We start from the raw sequence: 22,005 nt of genomic DNA, 5'->3' as shown, positions 1-22,005 counted from the left end.
CCTTTCAAGCGTTTCTCCTATCGGCAGTATTTTTTGTGAAGGCATGCAGTGAGTGGCGACTCAGTGCGCTATCTGTATTGGGTGAGCGCGCTAGGCGAAAAATAACAGACCAGTATTTAAACACAGATTAACACGTGCGCACACATACCGGCACACACACACACACTCTCTCTCTCTCTCTCTCTCTCTCTCCGCTCTTTCTCTCTCTCTCTCTCTCTCTCTCTCTCTCTCTCTTTCTACCAGGGACCTATATTATTCTCTACAAACTAAGAAACACACACATATCGGCAACTTTGCTTCCGAAGTTCCCACTTTTAAATATAAATGACAATGACGTTTCGCACCTCTTGGCAATGACGTTTCGCACATCTTGGAAAAAAGTACGAAACGTCATTCTGAAAAGTGCGAAACGTCATAAGTAAAATGTGCGAAAAGACAAAAAAAGTGCGAAACGTCATGTCCAAATTGTAGATTAAGTGCGAATCGTCCGAAGTGCGAACCGTCAAAGGTGCGAAACGTCTGGTATTCGAAACTGCCACAGCGCCATCCCTGGCATCCTTTCAGGCCAGGCTGGCAACTCGATCTCCACTGACCCATCATCCCCCCCCCCCCCCCCCCCCCCTGAACTTAATTCACCCCTGACCAAGCAATAGACCGGAACCACCATCATCCAAGCGTAGCAGATTCATCACCATGCTGATGTTGGCTACCTATCACTAAGAAGAAGAAGGGTGTGTGTGTATGTGTTATAGTCATTCTGTAAGTGTGTGTTTGTGTATGTGTCACTGTGTGTGCGCGCACGTGTGTTTGTGTGTGTGTGTGTGTGAGAGAGAGAGAGAGAGAGAGAGAGAGAGAGAGAGAGAGAGAGAGAGAGAGAGAGAGATATTTGTGATACACTTTCTTGTAGTGGAAGCAAGTCGTATGAGTCTTACAAAGTTACATCATAAGGTTGACTTCTGCATTAGTGATGAGACAAAACAAAGTTGCAACTTGTGGCATTTTTGTGTTTTTTTATTTTAGAAAATTAAGGTGCTCATACAGAGTCATATATATATCATCAACAGAAATGGTATTGTGAAATCTCAATATAAGAGACATTACTAATCGCGAGCAATCTGTGTTTGAATCTACCTGGGTTTTTCTTTTTATCTTGATATCAAAATGAACTTGCAAACATTTAAGTTGAATTTTTTGTCAGGTGTAGTTCCGGCTTCTTTTTCTCATGGAGAAGTTTGTGCAAACACATACACACATGCACTCTTTATCTCTGTGGCTCACACACACACACACACACAAAGAGAGAGAGAGAGAGAGAGAGACAGAGAGAGAGAGAGAGAGAGAGAGAGAGAGAGAGAGAGAGAGAGAGAATGAGAAGTTCAAGCCATAAACAGGCATATAGAAAAAAACAAATTTATTAATTTTGTTCATGTATTATATATACAGGAAGAAAACACATTTCTGACATGACAATGACTACCTCACACAATAAGCGCGTCATACGCGATGACACAGTACACAAACCAGTTGCAGATGCTGAACATCCAAAATCCGAAACATGGAAATAAATGTTTCTTTCAAAAGGTAATGCGAACTAGTGTCAAGCTGTGAGAGATATGGGGGAAAGCAATTGGTCAGACAGTGAAATTGAAATTAAAATGCTTTGGTCGCTTGCGCCACACACACTCAATCACTTCTGCAAATACCATTTCGCACACTCAATGTGAGCAACATCTGCAACTTTTCTGTGCACAGCTCACCGTATTGTAACGAGAGAGAGAGAGAGAGAGAGAGAGAGAGAGAGAGAGAGAGAGAGAGAGAGAGAGAGAGAGAGAGAGAGAGAGAGAGAGAGAGAGAGAGAGAGAATGAGAATGAGTGTAACAGGGACAGACAGAGAGAGAGTTACATCATTGAAACATGCGCAGTGAATCAACAGAATGAAAGTTGAACGTAAAAGACATTGCACCCACATCAGATTGTAAAAATCCAAATAAACGAAACATCAACGGGTTGAAGCACTAATTAAATCCGAGTATTTCATCAACCAATACAATTGCACACTTGCCTACTAGGTCTAAGCATTGTCAAGCAAGCTCGGAGTAAATAAATGATGATCAAATAGTACGCTAAGCGTTGCTGGGCTCAAAAATGTCACCAACACAAAATATACTTGATTTGATTTGATTTGATTTTCATGTAAACTCCAAATGCTGAGAAAAATGGGTTATCAACTAGATAACAAAATCTATGGTCACCCAGTGAAAATCAGTTGGTTGACCCTTGGTACTTTTTTAAATTATGCTTTGATAGAATGCGTTTTCACAGTACATGTACAGATATGGAGTATAATTGAAAAATGCAAACTTCATTAAAAAGGGGAAAATAGAGACCTGTTTCTCCTTCACACTGGTTAAAACAAATCTTTCTTTCTTTATTTGGTGTTTAACGTCGTTTTCAACCACAAAGGTTATATCGCGACGGGGAAAGGGGGGGGGGGGGGGGGGGGGGAGATGGGATAGAGCCACTTGTTAATTGTTTCTTGTTCACAAAAGCACTAATCAAAAAATTGCTCCAGGGGCTTGCAACGTAGTACAATATATCACCTTACTGGGAGAATGCAAGTTTCCAGTACAAAGGACTTAACATTTCTTACAACTACTATAATAATGGCTTATAGTTTCTTTTAACTGTGACCTTTTAATCATAATTGTTTTTTGGTTTTTTACCATACCAGTGTAAAAGTAACACACAAAAGAAATGCAAAAGTATATTTTTGACGGTTTCTTGTTTGACTGTATTGAGAATGATCACCTCTGCTTGAAAGATACATGATGACTGGAAAAAACACACCAATACTAATACGAGACATAAAATATCAATGGCACAAAACACAAGAATACACACACACAACTGAGACAGACGTCGAGCTCGAGAATATACTTTAGATACTGATCTTTTGAGAACATGTTGTATTCTGTATGATTGTAAGGAATCATGTTATTGTTATTCTGATATTAATCAATTACAAGAACAGCAGTCACCTATTCTATTAAGTTATCCCTTTTTGACAGTACAGCAAAATTTGCAAGTGATAAAAAGTAATGAGAGAATTACAGAGCAACAAAAAAAAAAGAAAATAAACAAAGATTTATACTTGGAAAAACACTAAACCATGAGAAACAAACCAAACCAAACAACAAAAATTCACAGATTAACAGTTGAATAATGTGTCAAAAATAGTTATAGAAGTATGTAAAAGGATGTTACTCATCAAAAAAACACATGGAACAAAAGATTTACCCTGTTCAAGAGAAGAATGTGTGATGAGATGTATTTCTTCCGCTCAAACATAACAGGAAATTGCCTTTGTTTGAGAAACGAACCAACAGGAGATGGGCATAAAGCCAGGATAAAATATGCGAGAATCATACAAAAGATCTATCGCACAGAAGTAAAAATATTTCTGTACTTTAAAACATTTCTCAATCAGTGTACCAGGCAAATATTCTCAAATATCAATAGAAAGAGAAAAGAATGAAGGAGAATTACAAAACAGACTGTCTAAATGGAAACCAAAGAAAGGCTATAGTGAAGAGACCTACACACCATTTTGATTTTGATGTTAACATGGACATCAAAAGCACCATATTTTAACTGTCACTCTGTTTTATCCTAAAAAAAATTACTTCTCTGCAGTGGTTTGTTTGTTTGCTTAACGCCCAGCCGACCACGAAGGGCCATATCAGGGCGGTCTCTGCAGTGGTAGACAATCTTGAAAACAAACATAAAACACAGTAAACATATGAAAATGTAATGAATTAGGACAGCAGTTGCCCATAAAATATACACAGACTTTGAATGAACGTCAGAAATAAAAAATCTCACTCTTGTATTTATTCTACAATTGCAACAGCAGAGGGGAGACAACTTAGTCAACCAACTCTGCACACACACAAGAAGTACAATCCAGTGGTAGCAGTAAAAACTATCAATCATAATCTAAGACCACAGATGAAAACAATAAAATTAATCTATGAAAAACAACTCTGATAAATTAAAAAGAAAATCAACAATACATCATCTTCATGCAGCAGACAACAGCAAAACTGCACAACGTAACAATTAACAACTGAGGATTCAGAAGTTAAAAAAATGAAAATCAGATGCTTGTGACTTATAATTGATCGTCATAGTTATGCAGGACTTTTGTACAAGGGTTGGGTGGGTGAGAGAGAGAGAGAGAGAGAGAGAGAGAGAGAGAGAGAGAGAGAGAGAGAGAGAGAGAGAGAGAGAGAGAGAGAGAGAGAGAGAGAGAGAGAGAGAGAGAGAGAGAGAGAGAGAGAGAGAGAGAGAGAGAGAGTGTTTTACATAAATAGTTCAAACTGTCATTTTTCATCTTATATTATTAGACATAATTCTGGCTATCAAATTCAATATCAACAGCAAAGTGACACAAAGGAAAAATAAGTTTTCGTGTTAAACCAGATGATTATAATCACATTTCACTTCATCACAAACATATTAGTGAGAATAAAATAGTACCACTTTCTTTATTTGGTGTTTAACGTCGTTTTCAACCACGAAGGTTATATCGCGACGAGGAAAGGGGGGAGATGGGATAGAGCCACTTGTCAATTGTTTCTTGTTCACAAAAGCACTAATCAAAAATTTGCTCCAGGGGCTTGCAACGTAGTACAATATATTACCTTACTGGGAGAATGCAAGTTTCCAGTACAAAGGACTTAACATTTCTTACATACTGCTTGACTAAAATCTTTACAAAAATTGACTATATTCTATACAAGAAACACTTAACAAGGGTAAAAGGAGAAACAGAATCCGTTAGTCGCCTCTTACGACATGCTGGGGAGCATAAATAGTACCACACAGATAGCAAACCAAAATGAAACGTGCATGTAAATGTATGTGTGAGCGAGGGGAGAGAGAGAGAGAGAGAGAGAGAGAGAGAGAGAGAGAGAGAGAGAGAGAGAGAGAGAGAGAGAGAGAGAGAGAGAGAGAGAGAGAGAGAGAGAGAGAGAGAGAGAGAGAGAGATCAAATACTTCATTCAAAGTAGCATAGAGGTAGAGACCCAGAGGAGGGAAAACCAACAAAACCTATTGCTTGTCGTTACAATGCCAGCATGCAGATGAGCGCACTTTAGCTTTCAACCGACAACTTTTTTCAAATAGTACAAAAAATGTATGAAAAGTCACAAATTTAGGTTATATGCATTAACCACAAGGGTGTCAAGTCTCAGTATTTTTACAAAACACTGACACAAGGTGGAACATGAACTAAAAGATCAACATTGATGGGTAGTTTCATTATTTGTACAGATGTCAGGTTAGAACGAAGAACCAAATTAGGTTTCACTATACAAGGTATTACACTGTACAAACACTTATGGCCATGCAATGTGAAACACTGGTGGTTATCATGAAGTAGCCTCATTTTCGCATGCAGACCAGATATTATCATAATGTAGCCTCCTTTTCACACGCACACGGTTACATATTAAGCATATTTCAACACTGCCTTGCAAACTTTAGTTTCAGTCATACACATTATCCTGATGGATGTTGAAAATACAAACTAAAACCCATACACATTTGTTTTCAAGTTGAAGCCATCATGCAACCACTCGCATCTACTCATGCAAATTATCATCATTAGTGAAGCTAATTATCATGCATGATTACATTATCGCACTGGTCCAAAACTAGAACCAATATCATATTAATTATGTCCCAGAAATTGTCTGCATTTTACGCATTAACTAACGGAACATTAACTGACAACCTGCCTTGTTTCACATGTTCAAAATTCTCCCAGCTATCGAATTTTTATGTTTAAAATTCTCCCAGGTACCCAGTTTATATGTTCAAAATTCTCCCAGATATCTAATTCTTATGTTCAAAATTCTCCCAGACATCCCCTTTATTATTGAAATTTTTTCTCTCTGTTCTTGTGCGCCACTAGATGTATTTTTTTTAATGTCAAACAGAATAACTTGTGCTGAAAAACATTGAAATAGCAATCTGTTATACTATCAATAAGTCAATGATTTTGTAAATCAACAGATCAAAAACTGTAAACTTCACACAAGCTAATGTAACACTTTAAAAATCAAATCCTCTTCTATTTTGCAGCATAATTTGTGACCATGAAAATGCATGAAATGCAGACAATTTCAAGAAGGCGAGGTCAAACAATTGTATGTACATGTTACATAATGCCGTGCAAATGTGTAAACCTGTACATGAACTGGACATGTGGGTTGTTCGTATACAAGAATTCTCGTGGCTAAAGTGTGTGGAAAAAAGCTGAAACGTAGCACACTAAATTGTTCCCTTTCATATTTCTTGAATGTAAAAATCTGGGGGGAAAACAGTCAAATACAGCCTTTAGCTGAAAATGTTCCAGTTCAGTACGTGTACTTGTGTTGAGGATTTGAAAATTCTTCTAAACGGCATGGTCAAAATAAGTGGGGGGAAAAAAAAATCTAAATTGTTCAGTTTTGGCAAGAATCGTCACTGTGAATTATCTTGTTTTTCTCTCAATAAGCAATGATTTCTAACATGTCCAGTTTACATTCCACTATGTAATAGTCACTTTTCTGTGTCAGCACACATAACAGCAGAAAAATGCACACTGTCACATTCAGCCTTCCAATACAGATGGGGATGAACATGAACATTTAGACAGAACAATGAAAATTTTTCCAGGCACTAGTCTCCCTTCGACCCCTCCATTTCCTCTCGCGTGAAAGCTCTGAGCTTTCGTGTGGACAATAAGCGTCACATGACCTGTACACGTTATGCATATTCATCATCAACCAGACACGGTGTGGCATACCCCAGACAGAAAAACGCAGGCAACGTACCTCAGTCAGTTTGGTTTTCTCGGTAACAAGTGATTGAACAACAAACTAAGCCAAAGAAGAGCTGAGACCTGCGATGAGCGAGAGCACTCACATCAAGCGTTTTATCGTCCACTGATATCTAATGCCTTACACACCACTGAACTCATTATCACGCTGACCATTTTATGCACCGATTTCGTGTTGAAAATGATTTTTTTTTAAAACACCATAAAATCAAGTTGCTAAAGAAACTGGTTACTCTGTGTAACTGATAAATCAAGAAGTGAAGCAATACAAACTGATTAAACAAAGTTTAACTCTAAATTTACTGCAAGTTGCACATTTATTTGTGAATAAGCTGTCAGCATAAAGGTAGACGGGTTCCTAATCATTTTCAGCTTTTTAATGTTTTTTTTTTAGTTTCTTTTGAAGTTTTTTTGACAATACTCCTTAATGTTTGATCACTATCCTGTCTGTAACATCTAGCTATGATCTAACACCGTTCAGCACAATTAAGTTTTCTGGTCTGTGCAGGAAGAAGACTGTAAGTGTACTCCTTACAACGCAGACAGCAGTCTTGGCTCACCGCAGGTCTCAGTGCATGAAACATCAAACCTGGTCAAACTCATAACAATTAAGACGCTCGAGCAGAGCATGAACACTGAACAAAGACAAGAGGATTTCACTAATAACGTGCAAAAGACATAACGTACAAAAATCAACAAAACGGTGCGTCAAACCCAACTAGGTCTGACCTGGTTGGTCTTCTTTTTGTCGTCAAAAAGAAGCATTTCTGCGATCTCTGTAACATCAGGGGACAATTTATGGAACAGTAAGAAACAACCGTCAACTTTTTTGAGCCGCAGCTTGAGCGATAGACAATGCTATCAGACTTTAATTTCAAAACGTAATGCCTTTTGTTTTGTAACTGGCTGCTGTTGCTACTTGCCAGATCAGAAAGTTTTCTTGATCTTACCGGACAGCAAAATCACTGACATCTGCTTGACTTCGTTCTTGATTCAAGTGTGGACCAGTTAAAATATTTCCACTAACGATCGTCATTTCATGATTGCAGACGTCAACTTTTGCTGCCTTTTCATCTGAAGGCTGCTCTTACTTTTTTTTTTCTGCCACTAATTAAAGTTTTAAGTCAAAAAGATTGAAGGCTTTGGTAAAATAAGCTCAACTTTTTTCAGTCAGCTTTTCTTACTTTTGACTGATATACTTTTCTTTTTCAAAGAGCCTGGCATCAAATAGTATTTTTGTACAGGTGAAAATTTAAGTCTTCAATACTTTAATTTGATCGCATTAATTTTGATTGACATTATGAATCAGATGAAATACTTCTCAATGGTGGGTTGCACTAACACATCAAATTTTTCACTTATATGACACTCAATTTCTGTCAATTCCTGAAAAAACAAAAAAAAAGTTTCTTTTTTTTCTTCGTTTTTTTCCATTTAAAGGTTTTATTAGAAAAATACATCCAAAAATGGAAACTGAAAACATCAAATTCATTCAAGAAACAATCCAAGAATTATCAGACAATTTCTACAGAATTGTCTAACTGGGATGGAGGAGTAAACATCACCGACCACAAAAATAATTTCAAAAAGACAATGCCATTCTTGGTATATAGCTAGAGGAGGGAACCTCAAACTCCTTTGTGGAAAAAAAAAGGTGTCGTACCATTTAAAGAGGTCCTCTCATTTTAAAAATACAGTTAAATTCAACAACCACAACGAACGAAGTACTGATCTAACTCATGATGCCATGACAGAATTGTTTCTAGTCCATGATGACATAATCGTTCCCTGACGTCACAGCGCCGCGTCACGCAGAATGCTCCTGGGGGTGGGTCTCAAGGACGTTGCCTTTCAGGTCGTAGGGGATGTGACACATGCGGGGGTTGGGGCGGAGTCGCTCTTTGATTTCGTCGTCAAGGGTTCCGTAGGGCTCCGAGTAGTACACGCTGGAACCCGAGACGTAGCCTGTGTCTGCAACACAGCAAAACAAACACATGCGGTTCTTGAGACCAAATTTCAACAGCTTTTTGTGTGTATAAAAGTGCAGAAGAAAGTACAGCTTCAGTCTTTTTCTGTCAACTCTCAAACAAACTGTCAACGTTCAAAAATCCATAATTAAAAAACAAAAAAAGGTCAGTTAAATGGAACGTTCTGTTTTAGACAAAGCCAACCTTTCGCCTTCATTTTATGTCGCTTCATGGTTCATCTTGTCTTTAACGAAACCTCCCATTAACTAAACTGCTTTTATTTTTTTTAATTCTTATTTTTTTATTCTTTCAAATACAACACTCAAACACTGCTCAAGAGCTTCTTGGAAATATAAGAGTGTGTGCGTTCTAAGTTAACATCAACACAAACTAAACAAACAGTTATTGACACACATCTAGTTTTATTTTATGCAAGTCTTTGCATAAAAGCTGAAGGGAGGAGGATGCGAATAAAAAACAGGGACTGAGGTCAGGGAAATGCAGTAAGTAGCCAAAATATATAGCCGAAATATGAAGTAAGAAATAAAAAAAGCAATTGCTACAGCAAAAATAATCAACAACTTCATGATTCCTTTAGGGCATACAGCGGCTAGCTCTGCTAAATTCCAGTCTCATTTTTCAGGCTTCAGCAGCAGCGACCATTAAAACACTCTGCATCTGACAATTAAAGCTGCAAGTCCAAGCAACAAACAGTGTCTTTTCAGACACACTAAAAGTAGCAACCTTTCTGGGAACACACTCATGTTCACCAAAACAAATATGTCCAGGCTCTGTCATGGAATAATTTGATGTTTAGATAGTATGGTTTTTATTCATAGTTAATATGTAAAGCACGGAGAGCACAGTTCACTGTAGTTTCCCCCCGTGGGTTAGGGGGAAGAATTTACCCGATGCTCCCCAGCATGTCGTAAGAGGCGACTAACGGATTCTGTTTCTCCTTTTACCCTTGTTAAGTGTTTCTTGTATAGAATATAGTCAATTTTTGTAAAGATTTTAGTCAAGCAGTATGTAAGAAATGTTAAGTCCTTTGTACTGGAAACTTGCATTCTCCCAGTAAGGTAATATATTGTACTACGTTGCAAGCCCCTGGAGCAAATTTTTGATTAGTGCTTTTGTGAACAAGAAACAATTGACAAGTGGCTCTATCCCATCTTCCCCCTTCCCCCGTCGCGATATAACATTCGTGGTTGAAAACGACGTTAAACACCAAATAAAGAAAGAAAGAAAGCGCTATATAAGCTCTCATTATTATTATTATTATTATTGGGCGGGGATGTAGCTCAGTCGGTAGCGCGCTGGATTTGTATCCAGTTGGCCGCTGTCAGCGTGAGTTCGTCCCCACGTTCGGCGAGAGATTTATTTCTCAGAGTCAACTTTGTGTGCAGACTCTCCTCGGTGTCCGAACTCCCCCGTGTGTACACGCAAGCACAAGACCAAGTGCGCACGAAAAAGATCCTGTAATCCATGTCAGAGTTCGGTGGGTTATAGAAACACAAAAATACCCAGCATGTTTCCTCCGAAAGCGGCGTATGGCTGCCTAAATGGCGGGGTAAAAACGGTCATACACGTAAAAGCCGTGGGAGTTTCAGCCCATGAACGAACAAACAAACAAATTATTATTATTATTATTATTAATAAAAGCATGACTCCACTTGGACAAATAAAAAGAAGACAAAATAAAGTATCAATGTTGTGGCTACCTCTTTAGAATGGAATATTTATGTTGAATCAATTTAGCATAATTATTCATTAAACAGTGATGGCGCTAGTATTTTTTCAAACCGGTATGCAAACTGTTATGATGCAAACAGTCCAGAAAAAAACCGGAAGGCTGGTCATTGGAACCAGTTAGAGTCCAACTCAGAGTACTGGTTTTATTGTTCTACCAGCGAAAAAAAACACCTGGTAGTTTTCAAAATCAACCGGTAGGTCATACCGGCAGTCAATTTTAATCTGGTATTTTCTTGCTTCAATTACCGGTTAACGCCAATACTGTTAAAGTGTCATTGACGACATTAAGTCAACATAAAATTGACCCACTGCACAGGAAGCAGACAAGCTGTTGATTTCTTTTCCATGTGTTTAAGTTGAAGGATGCTAGCTTGTATTCCCACATACAAATCCAAAAACAAAGAGACTGCCAACGTTCCAAAATTCAGAATAAAAAACCAAGAAAGGTAGGTTGTTGGAACGTTTGTTATTGACAAAACAATATGTTACGTTCACAAATATATCAACCCAACGGTCTTTTAAGTGAACAGACAAACAAATAGTCACAAAAAACTTAGCTTGATGGAATCAGTTTTCGCCTGCTCACCAGGAAACCAAGCGAATGATTCCATCAAGCTAAGTTTTTTGTGACTATTTGTTTGTCTGTTCACTTAAAAGACCGTTGGGTCGATATATTTGTGAACGTAACGTATTGTTTTGTCAATAACAAACGTTCCAATAACCTACCTTTCTTGTTTTTTGAATCCCACATAAAAGCCTGAACAGATATAAGGTGGTGAACATGGTTGCTCTGACAAGGAAGATTGTACCTTCCATGTCGTCCAGTCTTTAACTTACCAAACCAAATATTTCACATTGAATTTGGTTTTTGAGACTGCATTTTGTTGAGCTAGCAGAGATGTACCTTTGTGCTTAGTAGACACTAACTTAACATTGTAACAGAAACTTGTACATGTATTTGCCTGATAAGAACTTTCAGGTCAGTACTAAAGACTATGGTAAAAGTTGATTTCTTTTTCCTGCTAAAAACAAACAAACATCAGATAAAATCTCTTGCGTAAAGGATGTAGTTTTTCTGCTATGCACACATAAAAATGCGGTCTTCAGCAGTTGTTCAAGGTATGATACCCGAGCAATGCTGTTTTAAAAGGTTTGGCATTTTCTTACATCACTATCTGAACCACAAATATATCTCCAGAATGCAAGCTTTGTAGCACTTAAAAAACAGGAAATTTTATTCTGTTTTACAAAAGAATGCATCCTCAATAATAGTTTTTTCCCCATTTTGCGGCAGCGAGTTTCAAAACCAAAATTATTTTTTTACCAGTATCATATCTTTAACAAGTGCCTAAAAGTACAAATGTGACATGACATTGAAAGCACTCTTAATTTACATACTGTAGGGTTAAACAAAAATGGCAGATAAATATTTTGGATCGCATTGTCCTTTCTTTACAAGCTTAAAGTATGGCACACACACAAGCAAGAAGATGTGGAATAAAGTTTAAAAAAAAAGTAATCCTGCAATTAATTAACACGTCAGGGACTTGACTAGCCATTCATATCGGCTTGGACATTATCTGCACTGAAACACACACATGTTTAGGTTGTTGAACAAAACAGACACCATTATGAAATACTTCTAAAATAGAGACTGGACAAACTCACTACCTGATGTCTACGAAATGGCCTAAACATCAAAAAAACAAATGTGCAAAAAAGCAAGGAGGTCTATTATTTCGATCCCTTTGAACATTTGCCACATGAAATTCGCAGAAAGGTCAATTTTTTTCTATTCGCGGATGACACATCCTTGCTTTTTGCAATTTTTTTTCGTGCTAAAGAATGAGTTTTCTGCACATTTTTTTCTGATTCCTGGTTCCCAATTGTGTACTTTTTTAATTGCGCGAAACACTTTCACTGAGTCAGGTTTCTCACCCAAACTTAATGACAGTATTTCTGAAAACTAGGAAGCATTGGCTTCTTTCAAATCTTTCTCCCTGTTTTGCTGCAGATTTTCTCTCGGATGTGTGACAAAGCCCTGCTGAACTTATGAAGTTTTCAAAACAGTTTCAAGCAAAACCTTTGAGCCTCTCTGTTTTTATAAAGCTGATAAAAATACCAAATTCCATTTTCTGCAGTCTTTTTTCAAATTTGTCTTCTTTGATGTTCATTTCAAGTTGACAATACATTTTTTTAGGCCAGAACTGTCAGACGTCCTTGCTGTTTTTGCAGCTTTTTTGCTTCTCTCTCCCACCGAAATTCTCAACACACCTTTTGGCTTCTATTTCCTTCACAATGAGACGGCATGATTTTGTCACAATCGAAGACATCAGGCAGAGTACCAGCCTTGTGTCACCGGCCTCTTTTCTGCTGAATATACAGAACACACGGGGACACTTATGGGGGTGGTGGTAAAAGTAGAAGTAGTGGTACAGTGGAACCCCCTTTTAAGACCTCCAACAATGTGGAAAACGTCGGTCTTAAAATAGAGGGAGTCTTAAAAACAGAGTTAAATGTACCAACACTATGAAGAGAATGTGTGAGAACATGAGGTCTTCATGAAAAAGGAGTCTAATAAAAGGTAGGGTCTAAAAAAAAAAAAAGAAGCTTTCGCTGGAGTATGACTAAATCGCCACAATTGCAGCCATTTTTCTTCTCCAGACACAATATACACCTTGGAAAAAAGAGAGTAGGATGGCACTTTCAGGGCAGCGGAAGGAATTGGGAAGTACAATGGGACAAATCTGAGAAAAAAGTTAGGCCTTAAAAAGGAGTGAGTCTTAAAATGCAGGTTATGAACAAACAATTTGGAAAAGCAAGGTCTTAAAAAGGATGGCTGACAGTGGTTGGGGGGGGCGGGCGATGACAGTGTACAATAAGGAGGTTTAAATAGTAGTACAGTAAATGTTCCCTTATGAGACCTCGAAACATCTAAGAAAATAAGGTCTTAAAAAGGATGGAGTCTAAAAAAGGGAGGTAATTTACAAAGGTTATGAACTGAAAATATTAAAACGGGGTAAGTCTTAAGTAAGAGGTCTTGAAAGTGGTTTCCACCGCAGTAATAATGGCAGCCATTTTGCCGCCCAAGACAGTGGCACAGATTACAACTGAAAAAAGAGATGATCATAAATGGCATGGGTGGACCTTTAGCTTTTTGTGAGGGAGGGAGGGAAGGGAAGTACAACAGTCCTGATGCATCTGGTTTGTGAACAAAATGGCAACAAATTGTAACGACTGAAGAAATAATGAGCATAAAGGATAAAGATGTACGCTGAAAATAATTAACACAGATTTCTCCATGAATATACCATATTACCAAGACTGCAAGAGTGGCTGATTTTCAGCCCAAAACAACTTCAATTTGTTGAAAACAATCTGATCAACATAACAGACCAAGGGAAAACAAGATAGTCAAAACATGGACAACCAAATGACTTAATTACACATTGCTAAAATTGAGGAAAAAGGGATAAACTACGTTCCCTACTTTTGCTGTAACAGTTTAAACAAAAACCTGCACTAACTGTCAAAGACCTAATGTTTGCAAACAAAGTGTGCCATTTGGCAGGTAATATATTTGTATGACCAAACAAGTTAAAATTGGGCAACAGAAAAAAAGCAAAGCAGTTAGGGCTGTGAAAGATGTTACTGGGGGTGAGGGCAGCAGATCTACACAATTATAGAACTCTCAAGGCTAAATTGCACCAGAGGACATGATCAATTTAATGTCAAAGCTGTAGATGTATTCATATGGGTTTACGGATAAAGGGAAGTAACCAAGTTATGATTGAATCAAGCATGGCTCTCCGTGAAACATATGCAAGCATAAAGATGCCCTAGAAATATTCAACCAGTATATATTTGTCATTGTAAGTAAAATAATATATAAAAAAAACTTGACAGTTCAAAGGAAAGATATGTGTGTGTGTGTGTTTCATGACTACATTACACACTAACACACACACACCTAAAAAGGAATCATAAGTTTTTTTTCCCATAATCAAATTTCTCCCACTATTTTCTGGTTAGCAGCAGTAAAAACTGCTTAGTCTGCAATGAATAAGGACCCTTCTGCATTTTTATAAACTACACTAATATGTCCGCAATCAGGACGAGGATAAGAAAGCGCTAAAAGCATAATAATGACGGCAAATGCTCACACACACACCCTGCAAACCAACAAAACATTAGCAGCAGCTCACTAAGACTGAAAAGAAAAGAGGCGTCAAAAAGGAGTGTACGCTTAGCTTTAAGCTGTGTGTTTTTAGCACTCGGAGAGAAGCTGTTATTATTGTTGTAAGCTGTGTGTTTTCAGCACTCGGAGAGAAGCTGTCATAATTGTTACAACATTTTCTGTCCGACTCACCTGGGATGGATTTCTGGTAGCGCATGGCAAAGTTACTGGCGGGTGTTTCTGGAGGCATGTGGCCTGGTGGATAGCCGGCCATACTGCGGGTAGTCCTGTACCCACCCTGATCCACGGGTTCGCTCTTGGTGGAGAGGAGGGACTCCCTGTTGGCTGCTCGCGATCGCCGCCTTCTCCTGCCTGGAGTTACAGAAAAACCAATAAAGGATAAAAAAAGGAAAATATTAGGGCAAAACAAATTTGAATGTTTCTGATTTTCCAACCTACTCTATTTTTCATCCCTAACCTAACATTTTTTTCTAAGCATTTCTATCAGTCATGGTTTTATCACCCTAATTATGGGCTATGGCCTGCAATAAAACATTCCTGAGTCCTCCCTACCCTAATAGCCTTCAATATATATATATATTTTTTTAAATGACAAAACTTAAGGTACACTTTATAAGGAAAGTAAAACTCTTCTCCGACATCCAGAGAAGAAGTGAATGCAATGCTTTTGGAAGGTAGATGAGTGTATGCCAGTAATGCTGCAAGCTTTCGGGGAGAAAAGCTTGATAAAATAAAGAGTATCACTATCAGAGAGAGAGAGAGAGAGAGAGAGAGAGAGAGAGAGAGAGAGAGAGAGAGAGAGAGAGAGAGAGAGAGAGAGAGAGAGAGAGAGAGAGAGAGAGAGAGAGAGAGAGAGAGAGAGTGAGAGAAAGAGAGAGAGAGAGAGAGAGTGAGAGAAAGAGAGAGAGAGAGGGACTAACATAATAAATGTCAAAGGCAATGACAAAGATGAAAGTATGTGTATGTGTTTGTGTGCGTGCATGCATGTGTGTGTGTGTGTGTGTGTGTGTGTGTGTGTGTGTGTGTGTGTGTGTGTACGTGTGTGAAGAGAGAGTGAACCCAGTTCTTCCAACAATCAAACTCACCTCTACACTGTAGAATGACCAGAATTGCACAGAGGATGGCAAAGAAGAGAAGTAGAACCAGTCCTATAATAATCACTGAGATTGGTAACTGGAACTCTGAAACAGCACACAAAACGACACTCTTTAACATTCCCTTGTGCAAAACGGTGCTTATGTGTTTGATATAGCACACGACACCGAGTCATTTAAGTCAAGTAACACACACACACACACACCTTGAAACACATACAGAGACAGACAAATTAGAGACCCTGTCTATGTTACCCTCACTAATATGGTACAAAAACAAATATCAGGGGTATATTTTTTTCTGCTAAAGATAGACGAAAGACACATTTGTTGCTTTTATTTACTTTTCAGGCTTTTGTTTTTAATAACTATTATGAAGTGCAGAGAAAACTAAAGAACAAAATAGCACAGAAGTTTTGCTATCTATTCTGTAGAACCCAAAATTAACACGCCTGTGGCATCATGCATGAAACAAAACTGGGCAATACCTCTAACAGCAACAACACTGCATGGAATTATGAAGAAAAAAACCCCGCAAATGTTCATATCCCATTAAAAAAAAAAAAAAAAAAAAAATATATATATATATACAGTATTATTTGGTAATTAATTAAGACAAAGCTGGCTCTTATTTATTGCACGATCATATTCAATATTACGTAATCAGGCAAGTTAAGCACAATCAAAGGGAAATGACAGCTATAAGCAAAATTAACAAGTGTTTTACTTGAATCATAGCACAGGCACTTGAAACAAAAGCTGCTGGCTCAAACAAAACATAAATAAAACATTTGCACTCAAGCAAATAATATCATCAACAGCACGGGGTACATGATCATGGAATCGATGGTAATGAGTAGGAATTCTGCATGCAATGGACAAATGGAAGCAAATACTGGCACACTGCTAGCTACCTCAATAATTCTGTAGGAAATTGATTCATGGCCAAATCAAACGCATTTACTTCTGAGAGAATGATATCGTCAATTTATTGTAATCCAGCTAGAGTATAGCTTTTACTTGCTCAGATTTCAGCCTGCACAAAGAGACTCTTTACACCAAACTCTGTGATACTTATCCAGCAAAAAACTGCCTGCTTAAGAGCAGTATATCAACATACCTGTGCTTAAACCTCAAGTTATCACTAAAACTGTCACACGCTTAAGCGCAACACAGAAAACAGCACTTTCCACATACATCACAGAAGTAATTTCTAATTTCAGAAAAGTAAACTGCAGTCTGAATACATACACAAGACTTTGCCACAAAACTAAAAGGTGAAGTGCAAATTATCTATATGAAAAGCAAGGGCATTGTTTTTTCTAGTCACAAAAGCAGTGCCAGGGGTGATATGCACAAGAAATAAACTGTGTATAGGAGATACAGAGCTTGTGTCAACATAAAAAGCTTGTTCGCAACATGAAACTTAAGGTCACCCGTTTTCAAATTCAATCAAGTTTAATGAAATAGGGATGAGTTTTCACAGTTAATTTGGACAGCATGAAAGCAAGCTGAATTTTGAACAGTACTGAAACAGTGACAGCTAATCATTCTTAATGTTGATATCAACTTGTAATATAGCTATGAAGGTAACTGCCTCAAAATGAATGTTCACAATGTTACTTTGTGCTGCAAGTTTCTTTTACTTTACAAAAGCACAACATTTGTGTCAATGTAGTGGTAATTTAGCACAATTATTTTCTGTCTGAATACTGCAGCAAAATATCTTGAATTTGTATATCTAATATGTTGAATTTTTGTTTACTAAAAACCCAGCATCTACATAAAATTGTCACAAGTAATATTTATGTGTCTCTCAAAATTGCTAGTATCAAAGATTTATGACCGAGTTTAAGAAAGAAATTTAATGATCTTTTATCAAGGTTTGTTCCAAATTACATAAATATTAGCACAATAAAATTGGTATCTCTCATAACAATACAATTATTCAGATAACTATCAAAGGTATAAATCTGAAAATGTTTATGCTCATATCCCTGCTAAAATATGTCATTAATTACAATATCATGAAGTAGCAATATCAGCAAAGGTGTGATTTAAAATGCTATTGTTCACATTTTTAGCCTGATAATTTGATATCGGACCACAATAATTTAACCACTCATTGATCAGTATTGAATTAGTGAGGTTTTAGTATAGTACTTACCACAGCTTATAATAGACATACTTCAGGATTTATTTTTTATTGATTACAAACATAATTAATAAAGTGATGGTAAGCATTAAAGGTATGATTTGGCAGGTTAATTTTTCACCAAAGGAAAGCAAGCAACTGAAGCAGATTTCATGCTAGGTGGTCCACACTCATCAAAGAGGTTTACCACAGTGTTACACTGCCAAGCCTATGTTATTCCCCTAGTTAATCTCATTCCCATCAAAGTTGGGTTGCCAATGGATTCTGTCTTACCTTGGACATTGCCCATAACCCCAGAAGCAACGGGTGCCTTGTTGATGGGCACTGAAAGCAAAAGATAACAAATATGTTGCCACAAAACTCACCAAAGTCAAAAAGGAGCTTTTGGGTGTACATGTTCAGTATGGAGACCATTACAAGTTTGATTTTCCCTCCCTCCTCAAACCCCTAGGTTTTCATCAATTTGAAGCTTTCTACTAAATTCCGCCTCAAAATACCCCATTAATATTAACCTAAGTATAAGTTTAATCCAATTTTGAAATAAATTATTAGGCGAAAAAAAAATAAAATTGTTGCTTGAAGTCTGTGAAGCGTAGCTTTCAAGCTTATAAATTGGCCTTTCCTTCCCCCCTTTGTTTAGTGAGTCAAATTCTCGACCAAGCATTGTTCAACTTTGCACTTACTTCACAAGCCATAATGTACTCTCCATTTTGAACATGTACAGCCCAAAGCCCAAAGTATTCAAAACTAAAAACAACGATGTACAGAAGAAAAAAGAATTACTGGAAAAAGCCACAAAACCAGAGGCGCTTGATACAGTACAGTTACGAGAAACTTACTCATCCAATGTTCCAATTCTTACCTCTTTTGGGTTATTAATTTGATCAAAAACTAGTATCAAGCGCCTGTGTAGTGAACCAAAGACTAAGTACACTGCATCAGATGAAATGAGGAGGGTGGACACTGCTGACAGTGGAGTGAAATGAATTAACTACATGAGTCTGGAACACTGAGCCTGTTAAGATTTTGACCTCTGCATGAACAGCCTATATCCCCCAAGACAGACATGCACACGGAGACTGTGCCTGTCATGTTCTAGTCCAACTGTGCCTGTCATGTTCTAGTCCAACTGTGCCTGTCATGTTCTAGTCCAACTGTGCCTGTCATGTTCTAGTCCAACTGTGCCTGTCATGTTCTAGTCCAACTGTGCCTGTCATGTTCTAGTCCAACTGTGCCTGTCATGTTCTAGTCCAACTGTGCCTGTCATGTTCTAGTCCAACTGTGCCTGTCATGTTCTAGTCCAACTGTGCCTGTCATGTTCTAGTCCAACTGTGCCTGTCATGTTCTAGTCCAACTGTGCCTGTCATGTTCTAGTCCAACTGTGCCTGTCATGTTCTAGTCCAACTGTGCCTGTCATGTTCTAGTCCAACTGTGCCTGTCATGTTCTAGTCCAACTGTGCCTGTCATGTTCTAGTCCAACTGTGCCTGTCATGTTCTAGTCCAACTGTGCCTGTCATGTTCTAGTCCAATCCGTTACATTCTCAGTTTCAGTGTGTGTATTCAGGACATTGATTTTTCAACAGTGTTAAACAGAACAATGTTAACACTTCTGTATGGTTCTTGCTACTTCAACAAGCATGCAAATGACCTGCAACTAAAATAAACCTTTGGAAACAGGGGAGTTCTGAAACCACATGGTTAGACAATTGCGGAATTATGTCAGGATGTATAACTTTTACAAAATGACTGAGACAATTGAAGTTCAATAAGATAAAATAAATAAAGAAAAAATTGGGCGGGAAAATGTCCAGCAATGTCCTGTGATCCAAGCATCTGCCAGGTGCCATAACCTGAGAATTTTCAAATGCAGGACTCAATTCATTCTCAAAGTTTTCTTGGGAGATCCTCCAGACATTGAGAAATGCAAATGCAGAGAAAGAACAGACTTGAGGAGTGTGGGTGATGGTGGTGGTGATGGCGGAGGGCAATAGAATAAAATAAACAAACTTCAAAGACGTGCTGAAGAAACAAACCATTTAAACATTCTATGCACACAATATTCACAGGCGGAAATGATGACTTTTTTTACACATCCAATATTATGTAACATTTTTGAGTTTTGCTTGCTATCTACAGTTTCAACTGGTAAGAATGTAGTCTAGACGACATTAGCTATTGGGAAGAAATACATGTATTGAAATACAAACTAACATATAGCTATTGGGAAGGAATATTGAAAAACAAACCAACACTTCTGTTTTCAACTTAGCCAAGCTTATCAATGCAAAGAATTGATGTCTGGGAACTGCTTAAAAATGTAACATATCTTTTTAAAAGTTGACATGTTAAAAATTAACTATTGGAAAAACAACAACACCCATGAGCACAGTAGGGGAAAAGGATGGAAAAGCTGCCTTCTAATCATTATGTTCAGTGGACTTTTTTTTCATATGTGAAAACTGTCTCCAAATTACACAAATCAAGTTATTGAATACATGAAAACACCTTCCTAAATCCAAGGATAACATTTAAACACGTACACAAAAATGCCATATACACACTAACCGACACCCACCCCTATCACTAAACTCTCCCCCCCCCCCCCCCCTCATCAGCTATACACACTTCTGTTTCACAATCTTTCACAGACACATTCCTCTAATTCAAACAAACGTTCATATCACACACCCTTCCCCAGCCATTGATGTTTAGGACAGGTGACACTGAGTGGGGACAAACATCTACACAGACACAGGGCCTGGGAAATTTAACTAACTACATCTGTTTTCAGTCATCATACATTCTTCCACACATTCTCCTACCTCTCCTCGTTATGCCACCTGACAGTCACACAGCGACTTTGTGCTAATCAACTGTGTGTGTGTGTGTGTGTGTGTGTGTGTGCTTGTGTGTGTGTGTGTGAGAGAGAGAGAGAGAGAGAGAGAGAAGAGAGAGAGAGAGAGAGAGAGAGAGAGAGAGAGCGAGCGAGATATAGAGAGAGAAACAGAGAGAGAGAGAGAGAGAAGAGAGAGTGGAAGGGCTACAGATTTAGTCACACTTGTTCCACACAGTCTAGGCGCAGTCACAGCACGCGCCAGAAGGAGGTGTGGCTTAGCTGGCCGTTTGTGCAGTAACCATGTCGGTATCAATTAAGCTCCACCGCCGCTTCAGTCCCAGTGTGTTATTTTGACCTGCCATGCTGCAGGTCAAGAACTTTCCCACCGTCGGAAGCAGACTATCAAGTTTCCAAACGCTGACAACTCCGAAGACTCTGGAGAGAATTTCTCTATACTTGTACGGGCTGCAGAGGTTTGATGTACAGATTTTCCCTGTGTCACTGCTCAAACCAGGCCCGTTTTTACATTTAGTCAAGTTTTGACTAAATGTTTTAACGTAGAGGGGGGAATCGAGACGAGGGTCGTGGTGTGTGTGTGTGTGTCTGTGTGTGTCTGTGTGTGTGTAGAGCGATTCAGACTAAACTACTGGACCGATCTTCATGAAATTTTACATGGGAGTTTCTGGGTATGATATCCCCAGATATTTTTTTTCATTGTTTTGATAAATGTCTTTAATGACGTCATATCCGGCTTTTCGTGAAAGTTGAGGCGGCACTGTCACGCTCTCATTTTTAAACCAAATTGGTTGAAATTTTGGTCAAGTAATCTTCGACGAAGCCCGGACTTCGGTATTGCATTTCAGCTTGGTGGCTTAAAAAATAATTAATGACTTTGGTCATTAAAAATCTGAAAAAAAAATAAAAAACTTTTTATAAAACGATCCAAATTTACGTTTATCTTATTCTCCATCATTGTCTGATTCCCAAAACATATAAATATGTTATATTTGGATTAAAAACAAGCTCTGAAAATTAAAAATATAAAAATTATTATCAAAATTAAATTTCCGAAATCAATTTAAAAACACTTTCATCTTATTCCCTGTCGGTTCCTGAT

General features: G+C 37.9%; 1 protein-coding gene across 1 annotated transcript in view; it reads right to left on the bottom strand.

Moving 5' to 3' along the window:
* Positions 1-1,396: 1,396 nt before the first annotated feature.
* The window catches only part of LOC138972783 (uncharacterized), a gene marked incomplete in the record, with an annotated part of 152,037 nt that continues 131,428 nt past the window's right edge, over positions 1,397-22,005 (bottom strand). Inside the window, 4 exon segments of the mRNA XM_070345453.1 lie at positions 1,397-8,857; positions 14,975-15,154; positions 15,889-15,984; positions 18,326-18,376. Coding sequence (XP_070201554.1) covers positions 8,694-8,857; positions 14,975-15,154; positions 15,889-15,984; positions 18,326-18,376 — 491 coding nt within the window.

The sequence above is a fragment of the Littorina saxatilis genome, linkage group LG8, assembly GCF_037325665.1.
Source record: "Littorina saxatilis isolate snail1 linkage group LG8, US_GU_Lsax_2.0, whole genome shotgun sequence".
Taxonomy (NCBI): Eukaryota; Metazoa; Mollusca; class Gastropoda; order Littorinimorpha; family Littorinidae; genus Littorina; species Littorina saxatilis.
This window is presented reverse-complemented; position numbering and strand designations above follow the sequence as displayed.